We start from the raw sequence: 23849 nt of genomic DNA, 5'->3' as shown, positions 1-23849 counted from the left end.
TCCTGGTTGTAATTTAAAGATTTTCTGCACTGGCATTACACTAGTAAAATACTCATCTCGCTGTAGTTTTTGTCTCACCTCGGAGGGGTAGGTCTGAGTTACTTGTTTCACCGTTTGTTCATGTTACTTTGCTGGTAGGATTCAGTAGAGACATTTTTCCATTTTGAGGTCAGAATCACCATTTATACTTTTCTTGCAGTGCATAAACTTGCTGTTTATGTGCCATGTTTCTATTCAATTAGTCTGAGGGAGGAATCCATGGAAATAGCAGAGGCTTGGCAGAGGTGCGTGCAAGCAGCACAGGCTTTTACACTTATGTTCATTAATGCACACATGATATGCTCGGCTCATCTACACTCAAACTGTTATCTAGTTCATAATTATGATGATGTAATGAAATCTTGGATGTAATGCTTGTAGGGCACCGGTGGATACGGAGCCATCGTTCCTGACCGTATCCCAAAGCAGCACTTCGATGGCCAGGGGAAGTTCTAGTATTTTCACCTTGACAGCAGCAGGAGTTTTACCCAGCGCAGCTGTATCAGGTTATGGAGCCTGGCTGGGCAGTGAGGGGCGAGTCTCAGCTATGTTTGTGCCAGCCAGGGTGTAAGGTGTAATAGCTAAAACAAGTTCAGACTGCTTCTGGAAAAGAGCTGTTGGTGCTTAAATTAGCTGCCAGACCAACTTGCTGGGAGGGAGAGCTGTTACAGACAACACCCAAGGCCAATTTTCCAACCACATGTTTTAAAAAGGCCATGACATTTTCTTCTCAACTGGATCCCTGGTTAATTTTTTTCTCTTGCAGCAAGGAATTTTCTGAGACTAAACCCTGACTTCTTTGGACTGAATATTACCTTAGCTAAGGTATATTTTTAAATGCTAAAACAGAGCAAATGGAGTTCTTTTGTTGGAATATTCCTTGCATGGTCTGTGCTTCTGCACTCACTGCAGAAGGGAAGTTTGCCCTTCACCAGAAATTTGCATTTCATATGATATTACAACACAAGCAAGCAGGCTTAGGAAAGTTAAACAATTTAAACATAAGCAAAATCAACAAAACCAGTTTGCGGGGATATGCAGTTATTAACTATTAACAAGCAGTCGTATACAGTGCCAAAATTATGTACCATCTGACTCGTATTTCAAACAATTATTTTTTTTGTATGGAATCAATTTCCCCACTCAAGAGCTTTCATTAATTCCTCTTCAGTAAAAGAAAGCATCTTAGCAGCTTCAAGGTGCATCTTAAGAAAAAGAAAAGAAAAAGAAAATTAGGAGCAGGAGGTAAAACAGTGTGAATGACCAACACAAAATTCTTGGGATAGCTGAAAGGGGCTTCAGCTCTGTCATTCTGGGGGTTTGTACTATGGGTTTGGATGTTCACTTGTTTAAGCTGAAGCTGCTATTCATATTTTTCTGCAAAAATGTATAGCGTAGGAGTAATGTGATAAAATTTATGCTAAACATTGCAACCTCAGCTCTAGTAAAACGGGACCAATCGCTTTTCTTAGTTCCTTATATTGCTTTAAAAATATCTCAGTTTTAATGAGGCATGGAAAGTACCGAAAAATCTGACAGCTTTAGTGACTGTTAAAGAACACATATAAGAAAACTGCTATATGTTCTTTCAAGCTGATCAATACTTAACTTTAAAGTTATTACAAATCAAATGCATCATTAACATTCAGCATGCTAGCGCTTCTAATACGCATGACTTCATGTTAAACTATTTTAACAAGATAATATAACACCATTAAAACTTAACTGTCAGCATAACTGTGCTACAACCTCACGAGAAATACCTGGAGCTGACCACTGGTAGCTGTGTTGCCGTGTATCGCATCACACAGCTGTGATCCATTTTTGCACATAAACACACCCACACATACATGTGTACATATGTATATGTTTAAAAATCATACTGCAGTTTGAATTTGTATTTTTATTACACAGGATATAGCACATTAAACGGAACACTGAAAGGAACAAACTAAACTTTTTCACTTAAACAAGGCTATTTTCTGTGCAAATAACACAGTTGCTTGGAAAAATGTCATCAAGATCATCAGTGTTTGATGAGAAAACAAGAACTAAATGGTCAGTGTATTTGCACAGAACTACCGAGCAAAAAGGTGCGGCAGCCGGAAAGCCCTGAAGGCTCCCTGGGTTCTGGCTGGTGTCATGGCACAGGTCACAGAGGTGCCACATGTCCCCAGCACCACACCGGAGTATGATCTCTTCACCTATTGTTGTTCAACATGGAAAGGAAAATGTCCCAGCTAAATAGTTTTAATAAAATGGTTACGTTTTGAAGAACAGAAAACAGCCCATGTCTACGAGGAGTCTGTTGTGGGGTGTTTTTACCTATAGACGTTCTGTCAGCTCAAAGTGACAACACAGCCTACTGCCATCCCCCCAGACAGCGTCACACCCGCCAGCTCTGCACACCTCAGACCAGCTTCCCCTTGTGCCTTCTACAACTAAGATTTCCTATGAAATTCTCTCAAGCAGAGAATGGCCTGAAGAGACCAGCTGGAATGTCAGCAACTACTCGCTGCCAGCTGCAGCTCGTCCTGCTACTGATACTTAACACCTTTTGGGCACTTTGTTCCTCTCTCACCCTTGGCGCAGTAGTGTGCCCTCCCCTCCAGGCCAGCTGCCTGCATGGCCACACAAACACTGCAAATGGTCCCTGCCAGGTTTCGCGCATTCATTCAACTGAGGCTCCCATGAAGGCAGCAGCCCTGAGGTCCTTCCTGTGAGTGCCGTTCTCTTTCAGGTTCTTTCGTAGTCTGTTCTGGAAGGACAACTAACAGCATCCTTCTTCTCCAAGTACTAGTTCTTTTGTAAGAAAAGGTAAGTGGCTTTCTCTACTACCTGCAGTTCTGGTACAGTGTTTGTAATTTTTAAAAAATGTATTTAATGAAGTTTCTTGAAGTTCATTTGAGACTATGGTTTTCGTTCACAGTCTAACGGAAATACTGGTCTTTTTTGACACCCCTTTCAGTGAATTCATGTTCCAGAGGACAATGAGCTACCTCACTGGGTTCATTTTGAGCGGGTGCTGTATCTTTTTCATTCTCAAAATGAAGTTGAAGGGCCATAAGGGCCAGCCAAAGGCTAAGCTAGCGCTGTTAAATGAATTGTCAGGATCTTCTCTGCATCCTGTTACTGCCAGAAAAATTCTCTTCAGCTGGAAATGCATGAGCAGCCTGAGTTCCTCTTACTCCAGTTACCCATCCCCCAATGTTGGAGAGGTATTCCAGATTCCAGGGTATATTTCCATATTGCAATTCCCAGTTCTTAGGATAAGTATGTGTATTTTGTTACATGAAGCTACCGCTTCATACAGAACTATTCTTCCTCTAGGGAGGCTTGACTGCCTCAAAAGCGTTTACAACATGCCTGGTGGTCACTGCAGTGCTCACAGGGTAAATAACGTGGTCTATTTTCTTATCTCAAAGGCTGGCCCTTCTAAGGTGCTTCTGCTCAACAAGTCACCATCCGTGGCTTGTTTCGGCTCTCTTACAGCTTGGGTTTGAGAGTGCAAAAAGAAATGGCGTTAACTCCATCCTGAAATGAATCACATCGGATTCAGCGGAGTAAGCAATTAGAGGTGAACCACACTGATGTTAAGATCCTATCTAGGCGGTTGTGAAGCCTGTAGCCTGCATGTCTTGTGTAGCCTCGGAAGGAGAACTGATGCACCTGATAGCGCACAACCCCAAGTATTTAGTAAGTAAAAGGTGCGATGGAACTAGGAAGACCTAAATGCATCAGTAAGTGGAAAACTGATTTGGACAACATCTCTTAGTATACAATCCTCTCACTTTAATTCCTTTTGTGTAAACTCAGAGGTTCTTTCAATTTGTACCATTAAAGCTCATTTGACAGGTCTATGCTGCAATTACATTTTGAGAAAGATAAGGTTTTTACTCACTCCGCAGTGTCTGAGGTTTCTCTGTCCGAGTAAAACAGCCCTCCTTTTTGGGACATCAGTATAGCTTTATCAAATACAATACTTAAATACATTTTCAGCTACATTCTCTCCGAAGTATTAGTCCACTTTTCACTACACCACCTTTCTGTGAAAGCCGTATCGCTAACTGGTCGGTAGGAATTGTCAGCCTGTATCCTACTACCCATCCCCTATTCAGCTTCAGCTGCTAAAGGAACTGGAAGGCAGGAGCCCCTGCCCTCCCTTGTGTGCCCTGAGGGAGAGGAACAGAGGGAGATATGAAACCAACGTAGAATAAATAACTTTCAAAACGAGGCTAGCTGCAAGCGCCCTCTGGATGGGAACACCCATGCAGCCACGTAGATGTCATTACACTGTGTTCAATTCAAAGTATGCGTGATATTCCAGGAATTACAAGAGGATGGAGGTCAACTCCCTTCTTTCAGTCTAGTAAATTCACACCTAGGACTAAGTACTCTTTCATTTTGTCTTTCCTTCTCCCCCCACTTTTTTTTCCTTTTGTCGTTATAGCGTCTTTTCTTTTTTTTTTTTGTTTCCCCCCTTTTTTTGGGGGGGGAGGGGGAATGGGGTTTTTTTGGTGGGTTTTTTTTTGTTTTTTTGTTTGTTTGTTTTGGGGTTTTTTTTGTTTTGGTTTTTTTTTTTTTCCATCTGACATGCAAGGAGAGCTGCACCTGGGCAGAATTGTACATGTACAGAACACCTCAGAATATAAAAAAAACAATGTTGATCGAGAAGGACATGCTTTGAGAACCCAGGAAGAATATAGGTCTAAAATGTAATGGCTCACTCCTGAGGGGCCACGCTGTTCCAGCTGCTGATAAAACAAGCAATATGGGGGGGGAGGGGGGAACTAAACTAACTCACATGCTGAAAGGGCTTCTACTGACAGCACCAAAGGGAGCTGCTGTTACTGCTGAACAGTATTTGTTCTTGAGGAGGCTGTCCGAAGGCTTGTCAGTAGTAACCTTTCACCATGACAGATGTTCCAAGTTAGGAATGAGGTCAAGTCAAAAGACCACCAGCCTTTGCTATAAAGCAAAATATTAGCAGTAGGCACTAATGAAAGTGAGAGTGCTGCTCCCCTGCATTGAGACTTCCCAGTTCTGGGGCTTTAGTTTGCAAGTACCTTAGTGGGCAACAAATGTGTTTAGCTAGAGTGGAATAGAACTGGTCCTTACCTTTTGTCTCTTTAAAATATCAATTAACTGTAACTGCTTTTTAAAACCTGTCATTAGGTCTTCTTTTTGTTTCTGCAGTTTCTTGTTTTCTGTTTTTAATTCTTCAATTGTTTTGAGCTCTTGGTTAGCCACATCCTACCGTGGGAAGAAAAGGAGAAATGTATTATTTATGAAAAGTGGTGCTTTAACCAAAGAAACTTAGCATTACCTAACCAAATGACAAACAGCAGCCACACATGACACTTCTGAAATGAAATAGGATTAATCAAAATATTCCCAAAATATTCAATAAAATGAAAAAAAAAAAAGTAGAAAATCTTAAAAGAGACGTGGCTTGCCCGTGTATGTCTTAGGTGTGTATGTGTACTTCTCCCTTTTTCTAAACACATTAATTTTCTCACAAATGGGGAAAATCAGAAAGGTTATAACTTTTATTCTGTACATTTCTTCTTCCTGCATAGATTGCAATAGCAGTGTCCCAGATAGTCACCAAAGGGCTTGGCAAGTTTGCTTTAAGTTTGTTTTGGGGGACTGTCTGTAAGAGATACGATGCATCCAAAGCTGTCCATCAGCCCTTTGTCTCATTCTAGCGTTACTGAGTGATTACAGACTGGAACTTGTTTTCCCAAGCCACTTACCTTGTTACTTTGCTTCAGTTTATTGAGCTCCACTTTATACCTTTCTGCTTCTTCCAGGGCCCTGTTCAGGCGAACCTCCATTGCACTCTGACTGGTTGCAGCCTGCTTTTGTACACGCTTTAGATTCTCCAATTCCTATTTAAGAAGCAAAGGATAAAACCAAACATTCTAAATAATGGCATTTTAATGACTCCCATCTAGACAACACATTTACAGCAAGGCTGACCCTTGAAAACCGAAGAGCCACACTTCTTTGGCCTGCGGATACTCTGCCTCAAAGACAATTAATTCCACTGTTAAAACACCCCCTTCTCCTTTGAAATCTTGAATAAGAATCTTTCAGATCTTTGTTTTAAACTTCTTTTAGAATAACTTGGAGCTGATCATGTAAGACCACAGCACTGACTGAGAAACCTTGTATGCTCAATCAGAAAAAGAGGAAAAAACCATCAGTATGTCCACTCTGTGGCAGGTTTTGGAAGTGACCAGTATTCCCAGCTGCTTCTTCCCACCTGTTCCTTTTACCCATCTTCCCCAAATGTTACTACATGCAATTACCAACAAGAAGTTACAACAGCCTACTGAAGATAGCTGAGGGTAGTAACTGTTTCATCTAGCTAGCTAACTAGTTCATCAAGTGTTTATGGCAGCAATCAAAACAATTCTCTCTTGTCTCTGATGATAGTATTTCACAGGGCTGTAAGTGGGGAAATGAGAAAAAAGAGACCAAGTTGAGGAACAGAATAATGAGATGAAAGATCAGGGAACATAGATAAAAGACAAAGTAAAAGAAATAAACAATTCTGGCAGAAAGAGCACAACTGTTCATTTGTAAGAAAGAAATAGCCTTTTTTTTAAAACACTCAAATTTTTAGTGATGAGCCCAGAAAGATTCTTTTAACCAAATCAGAGTAGAGAAGGGGGCTTGCTGTTAATTTTTTGCTCTCAGACTACCTTATTTCTGAGTAATTCTTCTATTTGCTCAGCTCCACACCAGCCCTTATGGTGGTTCCTTATGATTTCCACATCACTTATCCAAGAAATACGTACTAATTGACGAGTGCATGCAGCAAAGATGTTACAGTGAAGTTATGACCAGAACAGGTATTTCTGGGGAGCTTTGAATCTTCTCCAAATTGGATGAAGAAAACAGGAGAGTAAGGTGCATCTCATTAATCCTCCCAAATTCTGTCGGTGAATGTGTCTCCTCCAAGAGTTCACAAAACTAAATGTTGCTTCAACATTTTTATTTTGTTGCTAACCTGTCCATCTGATGGATTAAAAAAAGATGGGTGAAAGCCTGGCTAGTCAGGCAGCAGAGCACCCTGGAATGCAAATTCATGTGCTAGAAACTGAGCCCTACGTTTCCCAAGAAAACGAGCTGCAGCACGCAAACCTCTTGTCTTGTATCAAGATGATGGAGCTGTGAATAGTGTCAACTAAACGTTTTGTGCTATGTATTTTATTCTGTGTTAATATGAAAAGCTTTGGAATGTAGCCTTTACTCAAAAAAACAGTCTGCATGCAATGCAGATTACATATCAGCTAATCATATCACTTAATGAACGAATTCTAAAAGTTCTTTTCAGGCTTTTTGACACTTACTGTCAAACATAATACCTTATCAAGGACTTTTTTGCAAGTCATCTAGTGAGGGTATATTGTTAAATATATTTGACTCCCAAGTTTTTCATCTGAAAAATGCCTGAAGTAAGTGTTTTACTTTGTAAGTAGGCAAGGTTTCTCCAATTCTTCAATGCTTTAAGTAAAAGCTGGATTCATTTTCTCATATAATGTTCCTCTAAGAGGGGGGAAAAAATTACTATGTTCTAAAACTGCATCCCATTTCAATCTCTGGGTTTTCTCCACTGTGCCAGAATGGCTGAGGCACTTGAGTATCAGTAGGGGAGGTGATACCAGAGAGCTTGTCCACGAGTAACCCTCCCAGCAGCAGGCATAAACAGTGCTTCTATCTTTAGAAAGCTCAGCCACACCTGTCCACCCCCAAAAACAGTTGAGAGATAATATTTGCTTAACATCAAGCCCTTCTTCAAGGGAAATTATAAAATCCCTGCACAAAGCCTTAAAAGGAATAAGAGCACAACTTTACAGTTTCCCTGACTTTTATCAAATGTTAAAGCTAGATTGAATTAACCAGTGAGAGGGAACACAGAAGGAATGTTCTTGTAGACAGGTGGTGAGAAAAAACAGGAGAGGTGATAAAACTGATTAGATCAACTAGATGGAAAAAAAAGAGGAAAGCTGGAAAGAAGAGTATGGAAGTTGCGGGGAGCACCAGAATTCAGCTGCTGCCTGAGATGGGTCTCCCAGCAGAAAGGGTCACAGAGACCAAACACCAGAAGAAGGAAATGTAAAAATAACTAATTACTATGTTTCAGGTAGTTTGTGAGAATCTTTGCCTAGGCACATACAATGTATCACAACTCTTCTATCATTTATGTTGTAACCAAAATAACAACAAAAGCAGTAAAACCCCCAGACTCAGAGGTTACATTTGTGCTGGCTCAACTATACAAAGTAATTTCTCTAGGGTGAAAGTATGAGTCTTGACAGTTTAGCGGCTCGGCACTAAAAACTCAGGCCCGTGTTCACAGGTAACTGTTTTTAAACATATGTCTAGAATTAATCTACCACTACGTTAATTCCATAGTGTTGAATAATATTTCATACCTAAAGTATAAAGCAGTTTTCAGATTAAGTCCGTAAGAGATTTAAACAGTTACTGCAAAATGATTTTTAGATGCATGTTTTTGGCAGATATTTTTTTTAACACCAGAAAAAATATGCAAAATAACTTCTGAATTAGCAGAGAACCATTCATTACATACACTTGCCTTTTTTGCTGCCTTAGTATTTTAAAAACTATCACTATTTGTCCTGATCATGTCTGATCAGTAACCTTGAGAAACTCTAGAAAACACAACCTGTTAGGAATAATCGGAGCAATGGAGGATGGTAAGCGCAGAGCAAAGATCAGTATGGTAGCTGTACAGCAGAAGTGAATAAAGGTTTTACTACAACAGACATCTCCTCACTCCTGGAATAAACTTTCTAACTGTGACTGTTTACAAGAACCAGCATAGACTAAGGAAATTATGGAAATGGCCATTGCAGACAGCTTTAAGTACAGGTTAAACAAACTTCTGTCCAGGATAGTTTGGACAGAATCTATCCCACCTTGGTTTAAGAGAATGGACTACATGACTTTGTAAATCTTAACCTCATTTACTGCGAGTACTACTCCTCAATATTTTTCCTGACAGAATCAACAACCAAGGTAGTTATTTAAGGGAACTTAAAATTTCCAAGTATCTGCACAAAAAGAACACACAAACTTAAAACATTTTAGTTTTGAAATGCCAGAACTACAGAACGTTAAGATGAAAGCATGCCTATACAAATGTATAGTATGATTTAACAGCAGTATGAGACTTTGTTAGGCTGGGGTGTCCCCAAATTTTTACGTGAAATGTTCTCCTGGTTCTATTACATGTACTACATCATACTATATGTATTACATGACTCTGAAGTCAACCTCTTTAGCTCTAAGTAATTAAAGAAAAACACATGCTGCTCTTAGATCAAGTTCCAAACAAACAACGCTGTGTATGCAGGCCATCTGCTACAGCTAGGCACATATACAGTTTTGCATATGTGGCCTACAACAGGAGCCAGGTTAATTTTGATTGATCCAAATTAGAGTGGCTGGTTTTCAAACCATCCATTTTCAAGAACAAAACCACATCCTTTCCTCTACCTGCAGAAGATGCTAATATAAGCTGCAGATGTGGGTTTTTAATGCTCACCAGGTACTATATTTTACAATAAAGCTCCTATTACCAGAAGTAATTTTGAACAATTATAATTAAAACCAGAAAAATAAAGTTCTCCTGTATTTTTCAAGATTCTTTTGTGAATTCGACAGCCGTTTCTGAAAAGGTTGTTTTGCCTCTTGTGGTCTTTTTACACAAGAATTTAATTTTAAAATACAGAAATGTATGATTGTAGAAGCAAAAGAAAACGAATTAGCAAAATACATAATTTCTTCCTTTAGAAAAGGGATTAAATAATTTTAAAATACAGCTTTTAAAACTAGTATCAGATTGAAATGCTAATGGGATCATTGGATACAAATCTAAGGTGCAGAGGATGACTTGATGTGGGTTTTTTCCCCCTTTCATGGGGTAAATGACACTAATATCTGCAATACCTTTTCTAGTGCAGTGACCTCTTGTTGCAACCCTTCATTTTTTTTGTTTGCTTCTTGTGACAGCGTTTTGTACTTTTCAGTCTGAGAATGTTGCATACTGATTGTTCGTTGCAGTCTGCTGTTTTCTTCTTTGGTATCTTTAAGCTGAGATTTTAAATTCTGATTTTCATCATCCTGTTTGACAGCAATGAGCACAAAAACCCCAACTAAATTATTGCAAGAAAGCAGTAGGAGAATGTGATATTAATGTTTTGTAAATAAAAGTCAGTAAAAATATATATATTATAGATACAGAGATAACAGTTTTTAAAAATTATGTTACTTTAAAATGTTTCATGATGGATTTCACAATAACTTTAAGAAAGGAAACTACTCAGCTAAACTAGGAAAACAAAACCCCAGTATACCAGGACAATACTTCAAACAAACAGTAACAATTTTCTCATTTAATTTTCTGCAGTTTTTTACTTGGAGCTGTCTTGTAGCAGTATGTAAAACATTTAATTTCTCATAGTTCAAAGGTTTTGAGAACTAACTATCAAAATGTTATAGAATAATATGAATAACAGTGGCACATAGATATTTTGTGACCTTTTTGTGTGAATAGCTAAAGGCACACTTTAGGAAAAATTCTGGGAAAAAGAAGAGAATATAATTACTGATAAATCAATCCTTTATGTTTTAGGAGATTATCTAGTTTTGACTTAAAAGCAACTAGTGATCCAGGATACATCAAGTATTCAAATTCCAGATTCTTTTAACATCAAGTAAATCCCGCATTAGATTTATGACCTACTGGCAATTACATCCCACATTAAGCATTATAATTTCATGGCTTTTTTCTTTTATAACCTTTTAAACATTGTAAGTGAATACTAATTAGGTTATTTCAGAGATACATTTTGCCCTTCGTTTCTTCTAAGAAAAAGAAATCAAGGCACATACAGAAATTAGGTTTCTATGAAAACGGGTCTTTTTGTCCTGTCCTCTCGGCCCTTAGGAATACAGGCTTCTCACCTGGTAAATATATGTGTTTTACCCTCAGTTTCAAGTGACTGCACGCACCTTACAAACTCCCACTTCTTTATATTTGAAACAGATTTATTGCTTCCTTGTAATAAGTGGACTGTGAACAAAACCTAGAATCTATCTCAAGGCTTTGGCAAGATGAAATTTTTGTGATGTTCTGAATGTAATGAAAGTTATTTTCACACCAGAGAAACTAGTACCCAAAATGATAACATTTATATACAGAGTGCTATGGGAGCAGGACAAGAATAGGTACAAGGTTGTCTTCTGCCATCTGCTATAGTAACTGATTTCTGTAGTATTTTTGGCATGGAATGATGAAGTTCAATAGCTACTGACAATATTATATTTGATTTGAAAATGTCTTCAAAATCTAATGTAACAACTTCCTTCTGATCACAGCATAAAAGTACTGAAATGCAGAAGCACCTGTATTGATAAAAATGAAATAAATTACACATATAAAATACCAAAATCTAATTCTTTCTAAAGATTTTCTTCAGCACCTCTCTCAAAGAACTTATTTAATACTATCCTGCTCCTTAACTCTAAATTAAAAGCTTGAGAGAAAACATATAGATGGTTTACCATACATTCTGAATGTCATCCCCACATTTGGGCCTGCGGAACAGGTGAAAACAAGCATTCTGAAGTTAAGAGGCCACAACTAATAATTGCGTAAACCAAAAAGTTAGTTCAGCAACCTTGCTTGATTACAAATGCATGAAAAAAAGGTGATCCCTCTGGCAGACACACACAAACTATTTAAGGTTTTACAGCCCAAGAGATGTTTGAGCATCACCTGAAAACATGGACCGCAGACCATAAAATTCAGTTGTAGTACACTCGAACAGTAAAATATCAGTGTAGCTTCACAATGCCTTAACTTCAGTCTGATCTGCCCGAGCATGTAATTCCAAATACAGTCCTCATCGAGTGTCATCTTAAGAATGGAGAAAGCCTAATTTCTGTTTTGATTAAAATATTCCATAAAAGTGGATCGCAGATCAGCTGTTTCCACACCTTGTTCCACCAAGGACACACAAAGCACCTGACTATATTTCTCAAGCTTTTTTATTTCTCATTCTGCTTTAAACATCCCCTTCCTCCCATTGCCCAGGTCTGGGCACCACTCGTATTCTCTCTATCTACCAGCATCTGTATTTGACTGCTAATATTTCCTCCTTTATGTCAGGCTCTGGTAACACTCCTTCCTACAGTGATGGCTAAGGACACTCTGCAGCACCAGTGTCCCTACAGCTGGGGCACATCTTCATTCCCAGTGGTTTTTTTCTGCCTCAAATTCTTTTTCATTAAGTATATTTTGCAAGCTTCTAGCCCAAGACCGCATTTATACAGAAATTACTATCCTTGACTCTAAATTCTTAGGAAATTGCAGGGGGAAGAACCTTAGCTCTTAATATTTGAAAAGGAAAGGTTAAGAGAATTCTGTTGTGATTATTTGCTAAAGAGGAATCTACTCTGTTTCTACAGATAAGAAAATTCAGCTCTTACCTTTTTCCTGCATTCACAGGCTACACTAGCCAGCTCTTCCTGCATAACACGCAACTTTGCTTTAAGAAATCTGATTTGAGCTTCTGCAAAACATAAGAAGTTGTAAATAATATCCACAAGTACTCATTCCATGCAGAAAAGAAGCAAGACTGATGTAAGAAGTCACTTTAATCATCTTGTTTTTAAAAGCACGATACATTGTTTATTAAAGAGAAGTAGGCAAATAAAAACTCAGATTTCTAAATAAATGGTGCGTGTTTCTCATTCTTAGGCAAAGTTTTGCTTAGATTTTTCCTGTTAATGACTGAACTCTACATTTTTAAATGTAAAAGACTTGTAATGCTCAAAATTGGAACTTACTGGAAACTTTTGTCACACTGTGCTATACATTACAGCATTCCTTGAGGCTGAAGTCAAGAAAACTATATTGTAGGGTTTGTCTACTACAATCAATCGGTACCTGCAATTTGTGTAGTTACACCCAAAGTAGTTTTAAACTGCTCCCAACAAACAATCAAATGTAGGCTGCAAACCCCCCTAATATGTAAATACCCCTCCCACACAGTAGTCTATGCTTTTTTAAAGTACACTGCTAACATTATTCAATTACCAGTTTAAAATTAAATTGATTTAACCAGATGTTTTTTTCCAAATGCAGTAATTTCTTGCTCGTGGAGAGCTAAGAAATGTCCTATTACCGTCATGACAAAACGAGCTGTGTGTGAATGGTCTGCTCTTCTACTTCCTATTTCCCATCTTTCCCCCAATCATTCACAAGGAACTCCACCTGAACTGCCACAGGCACAAAGCACAGAAACAGTATGATGATCAAGTTGAGCAACATAGAAATAACCATTATTCACAGTAGGTACAAGAGGAAAAGAATAAAGTGGAGGAGGAGTATCTGGAACTGAATGGGAAGGGAAGGATGGGTACATGTGTTCATTTGCTGTAACAGGAATTCTTGTAATTTCACCCACCTTCCCTTATCAACTGTCAATTGCAGCTTAATTTGTAACTCTGCGGGGACCAATAATTAGGATTTAGGAAAACACCATGAAAAAATAAGATACAGACCAACTTCTTTCCTCCTGTAACATCCCTGCTAGCTTCTGGTAACTAGTGGCTATCCTGAGATGGAGACCATATTGAAGCCATGAAGTTTAATACTCTTCCATGTACTTCTAAACTACTGAGTTGTTTGATTTTCTTTATAAAACATATTGTAGTTTGGTAGTCACAATATCCTATGGCAATGAGTTGACTAATTTAATTATGCGTTATGTAAAAGAAAAACATTTTGTATAGCTTGCTTTAAATCTAGTTGAACGTGGCACTTACTCGTGTTTGCATTACAGAAAGACAGCTTTACCATTACTGTTTTAATTACAGAATCTTTCATATTGCCCTCAACTGTTTTGTTTTCAAACTGAAGATTCAAATCCAAGTTATTCCACGCTTCTAATCGCTACTGTATACCCTTTCCTGTATCTTTCCTAGTTCTGCTTCCTGGTTTTGAGATGGGGTGTGCAGAACTGTGTCATACTCAAGATGGGGTAGCATCAGTTACAGAATAGAGTAATGATAACAATACAGTATTTTAATTTCTGTTATCTTCTCAGGGATTTCTAACGATCCATTTGTCTTTTTCACTGTGAACAAGCAATCCTTTTTTCCCTGAGGAAAACCCATTTCTGACAGTCAGCAAGGAAGAATAAAAGTATTTAACTATGGGAGGAAACCTACCTGCTCCAACTTCATTTCCAACACTTGGAATAATATCATCTAGACAATCTGGTAAGCCTCCTTTCTCTAGTTTTTCCTCAATTTTGCTTATTGTTTTTGCTAAAGAAAAATCTGTGCAATCCTTCGGTATTGCAACATCAGCAGCACTTTGTACTTCTAGGTTTCTTATTTTTGAACTGAAAAGAAAGCACACCCTAGATATTAAATCTATAATACAAAAAAATTTTACAAAAATACAGCACGTCTGCTATTTTTAAGGGCGGGCAGAATTATTTACCTAATGCATCTTCATTGCTCACATTCATCTGAATTATGCATTGATGGCAATTTCTCATTTTCTTTAAGATACTTTACCATATTCCACATAAACAGTTAGAAGACTGTACATATTATAATGTAGATGGCAGAGAAACTAGTACCATTTTCTACTGAGAAGATTTTGGCATGGTCTTCTCATCCAACAACTTTGTAACTAAATCAGAGGAAAAGAAAGAAACAGAGGAATCTTCTCTTGGCTTTAGCTACTATCGACCGCCTTAAATTCTGCTGGTTTTCTCCCCTGTACATTAACTTCTAGAACTCTGTCCTCTCCAGTTATACTCCTACCTTACTACAATTTCTGTGTCATTATGCCTGGCCTAGGAAACCTCATTGATCCTAGAAGCTGCATACCAAAGTTTTCATAAAACCAAAACACAAGGTATGTGACACGTGCTACATAGGGTATCTCCTCAGCTTTCTGTTACAAAAAGGTGACATTGGTTCCCACAGGATCTGAAGTTCCTAAGTTCTTATTCCAATATATCCTCATCCCAATGCAGCCTCCAAACTCCTCCTTAGCTGCAAACTTTCTCCCACAGCTTTGGGTTCACCCTGGAGGTATTGTATCTGTACAATTCCGCTTCTAAACCTCACGATGTGGTGCCAGCATGACAGCCTCCCCTGAACTGCCCAAGGGAGGTCCCAAGTGTCCACAAGTGACTTCCAAATCCTGCAAGACAACCTTGGCCTGTGTCAGTACCATGTTCTGCCATCTTGCAGACAATTTTCATCCTATTCTGGTATTTGTTCATACCTTGTGGCAGTTTTATTTTGCTCCCAGGATTTTATACATTTCTCTACTATTTCCTTTTGCCCAGGTGTCCATTTCTTGCTTTTACAACCTTGAATATGCTACCTACACAGCCAAAGCTATTCAGCCTGAAATCCCTGAAAGCTGTGGTACTACTGCCGACTCTCTCTTGGCCTGTGAGCCCAAGATTCACCAAAACAGAGAAGGCCCTCGAGGGCCTCATGTTTCCCATGACAAGTCTGATCACAGCTCAGCCTGCACCACCAAGGTGTGCCCTCTCAGGCTGCCTCAGATGATGTATTTCCCACATGTGTGCTCATTAGGCATCCTTTCACCAAGGGAGTTAACAGAGTGTAGCTGTCAGCCTTGAGAAGTGCTTAAGCAGAAAGCAACAGTTTCATTGTTGTAATATTAATCACATGTGCTCACTAATAATTTTTGGTGCTCTGTGCAAGTGAACAGATTGCTACATGGCGGAGCTGACTGAGGAGGACCAGAAGTTTGATACATTTATTTATACAAATATATGTAAGTGTAGAAGCATATATGAATAAAAAAACCCTGATAAACAAAAATAGCAACTACAATATTTAATTACAGAGACAGATGTGTACAATATACCTTGAAGTGGTTCTTTTTCCCTTACTTCCAGAGTACGGTCTGTTCTGAGCCATGGGCACGGAAGCACATTTCTTCTTGTTTGCTAGCTACAAGATTTTTTCAGAAAGTAGTGATTTATTTTTTTAATTAGTTAGGAATTACTTTTTTCTAGTATTTTTTGTGGTTTGGTTTTTTTCTTTTTCATATATTCAGACTCAAGAATACTTTTCAAATATGCTTTTGAAACTTTTAAAAGCACAGTTTTTCAGTTTTACTTGCACTTGTCTTTATCTTGCAACTTTTATGTCCATATGCCCAAGTTATAATACACCCAACAGTCATTTGCTTGTGAGAGTTTTTGCACACATACTCATAATAAATTCATGCATAAGCAAGGCTCTCAGCTATTATCAAGATATTAACTATTGGACTGTCAACAGAGTGCATTTCTTTGAAAAATCATACCTTCAACAACATGCTGTGTTTATGCATTATTTTAATCTTATAAATTCCCTGTAGAAGGAAGATCTAACAATATTTTTGTTACTTTCACCCAAATAAATGTTGTTAAAATTTAGAAGGGGTTCTACTGTATCCTGATAAATAGCTGAAGACAGTATTTTGGAAGTTTTAGCTCACCTCCTAAAAGAATCAATGTAATTGTAATTAGAGACAATTGAGTTTGTTCCTGATCAGTCTCCTTTTTCCATTATATTCCCTTCCTGTACTCAGTTATTTTGACTACTTATTTATTATTACACCTAGAAAACAGTAGTAGTACTGCCTTTAGTATTATACTGGTGGTGGAGTAAAGGGGAGAAAGGAAGAAATTACTTATGTTCTAATATTACACTAGGAATTCTTAATTTGATGTTCAAAACAGTGAACACTTCTGTTAACGCTTTACAGAAGATGAAACTTAGAACACAACAATGAAACATGACAGAGATCCACTTCACCACCAGTGGCACTGAGAAACCCTGGTAACACTGTCCTTGTAGCACTGCTCTGAACATCATTTCCTTCTGGCTTCCCACCAGTGCAAGTCCCCAGCGTAGCACAACCTCAAACCCAGAAGTAATAATGTGGAAATTATATCAGAAGAGAAATTAACTAGGACAGCTTTGACTTCGGTACCTTGGCATGTGAGTGTGTAAGAGATGAAACTTCAGGGCAGAGTGGATCTCTGCAGGAAAAACAAACAAAAAAAAATTTGCTGAACATGTGTACCAAAATAAACATTTTCCAAAGCAAATTCAACCCCCCTGTCAGAATCGGGAGAATAATGTTTTCTATGTCTAGAATAAACAATATAGCTAAGGTGGGAACATGTACTAAGTTCAGTCATAAATTCAGTCTAATTCTCTGTCTTTCCATTCTACCTCATTTGCTATCTAAATCACCTGGTGAGCCTAGCGTATCTAATACAACAGTTTACTTATGTACCAGAATCTGAATCTTGTCTTTCACAATTCAGGCGATTGTGGCAACTACTGGCTTATTAGATCAATGATTCCCTGCACCAGGGAGTACTTAGCCAGTATGCACGGTCTTACCAGCTTCAACAAGGGAGACTAACAATCCATTACCAAAGATCACCGACAGCTCAGCAGTTAATACATCTACTTGAGACACAAATTCCTGATTTAATGCAAAGAAAATGAAGATATAAACCACCGTCCCCTACAGTCTAAGAGGGGCTCAGGTTGACTGTTGTCAAGTTAATTGACAGGGTCTGTCAAGTGAACATGAGGTGGGAGCAATTTATAAATTAAGCCTCACAGAATTTTCTCTGAAATAAATATTACAAATATTGTATCCATTTTACAGATGAAAAAGGAATAAAAAGGAAGCCTTCTTATCTGCTTATTTGGCTGAAAACCATACTTCTTAGTGACTGAACTTCAGGTTAAATGATTATTTTTTAAACCTGCTGGAAACAAGCCGAAAGTTTTAGCATGCTGTATACTATCCAGGTCAAGTTTCTTGTCACATGTATAATGTTTTTGCTTTCAGAATGAGTTATGGTTTTTACCACCCTTTGTAATTTTTTACTTCAATTAAAATACTGGCTTATGAAAGATTTGGAATAAAATTTAAATTTCAGGCACATCAAGTCACTTCAATTTTTTTGCCCAGCTCATTTGAGCAAATGCTGAGATCTTGCCTTTAAAAATTTCACAGACATCCATTCATCAAGAATTATCTGCACAAAGCTCCATGTTTTATTAATCCCCAAAAAAAAACCAACCCTGGAGAAATCATCTGTGTGTGGTTGGCAACAGACTTCAAGAATAGGGTGATTAGTTTTTGTCTGTTTACCCTATTTTCCTCAAGCTTCCTCCCTATTGGCTAGCTTTAGGAATACGCAGAAGGTGAGGATTTGCTGCCACAGAAATAGCAGTTACATGTTATTCTGGAAAATATGAAAGTACAACACACTCTATACTCAAGAAAACAACAATGTTCTTTCCATCAATAGACTAATTTGTTCCTAGTATATCTGTTGTCTCAGGACCTTCTTTAAAACAAACAAACAAAGCAAAACAAATGAAAGAAAAACCTCACTGTTCACTAAATTCCTCAAACTTGTTTAACCTTAATGGTTTCTTTCCTCTTCCCCGTACATGACAACCCATTTTTAAAACCTCATAATACGGTTCTATAGTTGTTTGGTAAGTGAAATTAATGTGCAAATCCTGAAAAGGTATACAAATAAGTAGCTATTGTGGCAACACTGAAACAGAAGCTAATGTTTAACAATTCCATCTCTGCATGTAAACACGAGATGCATGTGCATGAGCAAACCCTTTGTGTTTGCTAATCCTATTCAAAGCCTATAGCATGCTTGCCCATGCGCGTAGGGTTCCCATCGCCATGAGCGGGCAACGCTCTGAAGAGTGAAAGTGTAAACAAAAGCTGATTTCAATGTGGTGTCACTGGAGCTGCTTTGTCTCTATGCAATTCAAGTTTCTCTGCAAAAATGATGCTATAAAACCTCCAGAACAACTTATTGAAAAATATGCACTGACTTGCAGAGTGACTTAAATATTTGTTGCCTTTTTTTTCACTTTGTTTACTCATTTTTTTTCTTAACCTGTCTCCCCCCCACCCCCCCGACGTTAGCTCTTTCTATCTTCAGTTTCTCCCCTTCTTTCCAGTTGCTTTAGTGTTCATTCTCCTTAAAGGAGTCAATGGAAACTTCAGGTGGATATTTCAAAAATATCTCAAGTGCTTCCTTTAGATTTGACCTGTCTGCTTGCACAATTTAGAAATATTTTTTTAATTAAATATTAAGTACTTGAAACTAATCTAATTGAATGGCCTCAGTGTTCACTCATGGATAATCAGTATGCCTAATTCCTAGCACACATTTCTAATGTTTTTCACTACAGCATGGGATTTCAATTCTTCTTTCACATAAATGTTTACCAGAACAGAGACTGTGGTTGTTTTAAGATGTTTTAGTTTATGTAGGTAACTGGTAGATGGGCTGCTACTCTGATACGCTAATTGCCAATATTTTTTTAAATTCTTCCAGCACTCCCATTTATTTCAAATGCATATTGTCAAAGCTATTAACTCCCTTTGGGGGGCTGAATCCTCCGATCACATTACTTCATAAAACAGCCCTGTAACTCAACTCCAGTTTGAAGTTCTTAAAAATCTTCTGTCTACTGTTCAATAACTAACTAACAGAACATAAAAGTAGATGCAGAATTTGTTTGCAAGTCATGATTATACTGATAACACATGGAGTTTGTTTTTTTCCCTCTCTACAACTGACAGATATGGCTTCAAAATAGCTCAGGAATAATTTTAACTATAGTAGCAAACTTGCTGGTGTAGCCAGGCTTCTCTCACAGACTTGCTGTCACACCTTTTTGGGTACTGAAAAACCCTTTTATGTCCATAAAACTCCCTCACTTTTTGTTTTCACTTTTGCTCTGCACACAAGTAATTGTTTGATCATCTCTAGCAGACTCTCATATATACTATTTCAAAACACTTTCCCAACTGCAGCTTAACATCTGAAGTACCTTGTAAATCCAGCCTTGTAGCTTTGTTATCCAGATTAGCGACATGATAAATTTAGGAACCTAGGGGATCAGGTCCTTGATAAACTGTGAGTTAGTCTTAAATTCACCCAATTGCTGTAAATAATGTCCCTGAACAACTAAGTGAACATGGCCATGTATCTACTCCAGAGCTAACAGGTTTGAACACACAGGCCAAAATGCACAGCTGTACGTATGTCCATACAGGCTAAAGGTATGTGGGACCCAGAAGTGTAATGACGCCCAAGTTCCAGAGGGTGGCAGCTGAATGTTTTCTCAGTCTCAGGGTTTTGTGTGTATATTTTTTGGCATCAAGCACTTCCTGTCCCAGGAACATTTAGGCCGAATTAAATGTGAACTAGAATCTATTTCTTCGCTTTGTCAGCCCAGCTGGTTAAAAAACATCTACTGCTGAGTGTCTGCTGTTTTGTACTGCAAAGAAACTTGTTACCTTACCTTGCTTTTTTTACCGACGTCAGCACTACTTAGCATCCTAGATAGAACATTTCAGCAAAATTAAGACTTCCTTGAAATAACAAGGAACGCCACTGACTTAGTATCAATTGTTTCAAATAACATAAAAAAAAATTTAGACTCCACCAGTCTAGCATGCTGCAAAGATAAGATAAAACAGGAGCATGACTAGGGCGCAGGTTAGGTGTGCAGGGCCAGTGTGAAAGATTCACCACAAACTACGTGCAGCAGTTGTAAAGCACATACCTCTCTCTATTGTCTTCACATGATGTAGTCTGTACTGTAACTGGTCTAGATAGTATCTCCTGTTGGGCTTTCTTTATTAAAAAAAAAAAAAAAAAAGTACTCAATTTTGGGGGAATATAACCCATTAAAGATTAGTTATATATTTGTAAACCACAGATCACAACTACAGTCTACTATGGAAAAGAATGGAAACTATAGTCCACTGTGGAAAAGAATTTCTCAAACATAGGAAAAGATGGGTAAAAAATAAAATGCTATTACTATCCCCCAACATTTATTTCCGTTCCACAAAATGTAGTTGCCCTTGGCCCATAGAACTTTTGCATAGCTTAACATCATCTGAGATGCTGCTACCCTCCCTCCTTTTTCTCTGAAATATAGAGGTAGCAAATGCACAGCAGGTGGGACAATTCTTCAATTTTCCATACTGTGCAATAAGCCTTAAAAATAAACCTTTATTATACATAACCATAATATATATATTATATATAAATATAAAACCATAACTGGACACTGATATGTTGTATATATGAACAATTCAGTCTGAATGCTGAGATAGTTTCTATGTTGCTAAATTGCACTTATAAAGTGTAATCCAGAACAAAATGCAGATGTCCTGGTTTGTGTTTGGGTTTTTTTGTTTGTTTGTTTGTTTTTTGACTTAGATTGGTTTTCTTTTGTTGTTAAATGTATATCTGTGCAATCTGGTAGTGCCATGTAGTATATTAAGTGTCCTAAGAATGTTTGATCTTCTGTTGTATTTAGAGAAGGTGGGGGGGAGTGCGGGGAGGGAAGTGGTTGTTGCTGCTTTTTAAAGGAAAGGGACTAGATGCTATTTTGGCCACTTCATCTGCTTCTGTTCAATGCCAAGCAGTTAGCCTCAGCTTGTCACAGCTCAAGAGAAGAGTGTTTTCACAGGACGTAAAAAGGAAGTTTCAACAGTAGGAAAAGTGCATACAAGTATGGCTTTCCAGAAGACTTAATAATTTGCTTTTTAAGCCTTATTTATTTAGGTGAGTGCATTTACACTGAATATATGCAGAACACCTTCTCCAAACTGTTTTGGGTATAAACCACATCTCTCCTGTTCCCTTTTTAAAATTTGTCCAATTTTCATAGAAAAGACTTGACTTGTATCAGGTACACAGCCACACCAATGTCAGAAGCTACTACTGACAAACAGGAACTTTTCCTGTTTTAAGAAAGCTGCCTTCTTATTAACTACGTATTTTCTATTTATGTTGCTTATTCTTTGTATTTCTTTCAGCTTGAACAATGTACATCTTGCTTCACTAGGATGTTATTGGAACAGTGTCTGGTTTTCAATTACTAATGGTTTTTTTAGCATATAAGACATAAACCACATACAGATACTTTTCTTAAACAACTAAACAAGTTTTATGTGGTTTTATGTATATATCTGCAAAAATGCTCTATGCATCTGTGTGAACATCTACCTGCCTGATTAAATTTATATAAAAATTATTTTTGGGTGTGTTTTTAGTAGAAGTTTAAGGTTCTGAAAAAAGGAAACCAAAAGGTTAGATTGCATTTGAAACCAAAATACTTTTACTTGTCATGGTCTAAGTAATTTCTTTTGAAACTTGACCCTGTGTGCATGTGAATCAAGGCTAAATTATGTAACAGTCTGCAGAACCTACTCACCATTACTTCTTCAGCCTGACGCACCAGTTTTTCTGTTTTTGTTTCTAATTCTGCATTCAGTCGCCTGAAAAAGTAAGAAAGCTTGTCACTGAGTTTTTGAAAGTTTTAATAGAAATAAGTGTAAGCATGACAGGATCTCTGCCTGAACTAAGTAACATTTTAGTAACTCCTGCCAAGGAACAGTGAAGCATACTTCAGGGTATGAGCAAAGTTATGTTTCAACCATTTCCTGGGTTTCTGTCAAATCAATAGTAATAAAGTACCTACACCCATCAAACAGTAAGGTTTGGACTGTAATTCTGAGGTAAAGGGTGGCCTTGTTTTTGGCCGTGTCCTTGCTTAACACACCTCTTCCATCTTTATTTCCTCATCGGTTTCTGTTAACGTGGTCCCTACCTGAAGCATGCTTAGCAGCAAGCACTGAGGAAGGAGTCATGTATGTTTATGTTATCATCACATAACTAAAATGTGTTGTTATACCTATATACAGGTTAAAATACGCTTGTGTTCTCGCACGCTTCGCTGTATGGCTTTCCGTGTGGCATGGCTCCCTGTCCACCCCCCCACCCCGCCATGGGCCCAGAGCCGACAGGTAACAGAGCAAGTGCTTTTAAATGTGCTTTCACCGCATTTGTCACAACCTTTAGCGCTTTTAGGCTTTTTTGTTTTTTAAGAGGCTCAAGCACTTGGGTAGTCATAACGTCAAGGCAGCGCTAGGGCTTTAGCGGCAGGGCGGAGGCGCCGGGCGGTGGGCGGGGAGCGAGGCCTAGCGCGGCGCAGGGCGGGAAGGCGGCTCCGCGGCGGGGCGCGGGGAGAGCGGCGCGTGCGGGGCGCCCGTGTGCTCCGGGGGAACTCGCCCAGGGACTGGGATACAGGGGATTAACCGCAACCTCCTCAGGGCGGCCAGCGGGGTGAGGCTGAGGTGACAGGGCCTGGCCGCCGCCCCGGCCGCCTCCTTACTTGTACTCCTCCTCCCGGGCCAGCAAACCGGCGCTGACGAGGCCGGGCCCCGTGGCGGCGGGCGGCAGGGGGCCGCCGGGCGGCCTCCGCACCTGCAGCGAGAAGGAGTTGGTGGGGGGGGCGGGCACGGCGCGGCCACGCTGCCCCCGCTCACCTTCCCGTGCCCCAGCCGCCGCCTTACCGCGGGCAGGCCCCTGCCCCGCCGGGCCCCGCCGCCGCCGCCGCCGGCCGCCGCCATTTTGTTCACGCGGAGGCTGCTGCGTGGCGTCTCCTTCGCCAGGGCAACGGCAGCGGCGGGGGCGTCTCTGCTCCGTCCCCTCCTCCGCCCCGGGGCCCGGGGACGCTCCCCTGCGGCCGCCGCACGTAGCCCTGGCCGGGCCAGGAGGGCAGGGGCAGGGGCAGCCACCCGCTGCGGGGTGGCGGGGGGCTGGAGCGCTCGGCCCCCCCGTGCCAGGGTG

At 39.2% G+C, this 23849-nt stretch overlaps 1 protein-coding gene across 2 annotated transcripts; it reads right to left on the bottom strand.

The window, feature by feature from the left end:
• Positions 1-10: 10 nt before the first annotated feature.
• TEX9 (testis expressed 9) lies at positions 11-23700 on the bottom strand. Of its 2 annotated transcripts, XM_037395178.1 has the most exons (12): positions 23573-23700; positions 23392-23483; positions 22432-22495; positions 20767-20837; positions 17126-17174; positions 16010-16095; positions 14317-14492; positions 12571-12653; positions 10027-10200; positions 5796-5930; positions 5158-5292; positions 11-1244 (listed from the first exon to the last, which is right to left on the bottom strand). In XM_037395178.1, exons 1-12 carry the CDS (start codon positions 23627-23629, stop codon positions 1170-1172), a joined length of 1197 nt encoding a protein of 398 aa, XP_037251075.1. In that variant the 5' UTR covers positions 23630-23700; the 3' UTR covers positions 11-1169. The 2 variants fall into 2 exon arrangements, with proteins under 2 accessions (XP_037251075.1, XP_037251076.1); XM_037395179.1 differs by lacking the exons at positions 20767-20837; positions 23573-23700 and having other exon boundaries at positions 23392-23408.
• Positions 23701-23849: the final 149 nt, after the last annotated feature.

This window comes from Falco rusticolus, chromosome 7 (assembly GCF_015220075.1).
Source record: "Falco rusticolus isolate bFalRus1 chromosome 7, bFalRus1.pri, whole genome shotgun sequence".
NCBI classification, from domain to species: domain Eukaryota; kingdom Metazoa; phylum Chordata; class Aves; order Falconiformes; family Falconidae; genus Falco; species Falco rusticolus.
Note: the sequence above shows the minus strand (reverse complement) of the source record. Positions and strands in the feature narration are given on the sequence as shown.

What these genes read in the sequence shown, in the direction of transcription:
- TEX9 (XM_037395178.1), bottom strand. Translation starts at nt 23,629, where the DNA reads ATGGCGGCGGCCGGCGGCGGCGGCGGCGGGGCCCGGCGGGGCAGGGGC. An exon ending in GGGGCAGGGGCCTGCCCGCG is followed by an intron (nt 23,484 to 23,572) that starts GTAAGGCGGCGG and finishes TTCTCGCTGCAG; the next exon opens with GTGCGGAGGCCGCCCGGCGG. An exon ending in TTACACACTCACATGCCAAG is followed by an intron (nt 16,096 to 17,125) that starts GTACCGAAGTCA and finishes AAAATCTTGTAG; the next exon opens with CTAGCAAACAAGAAGAAATG.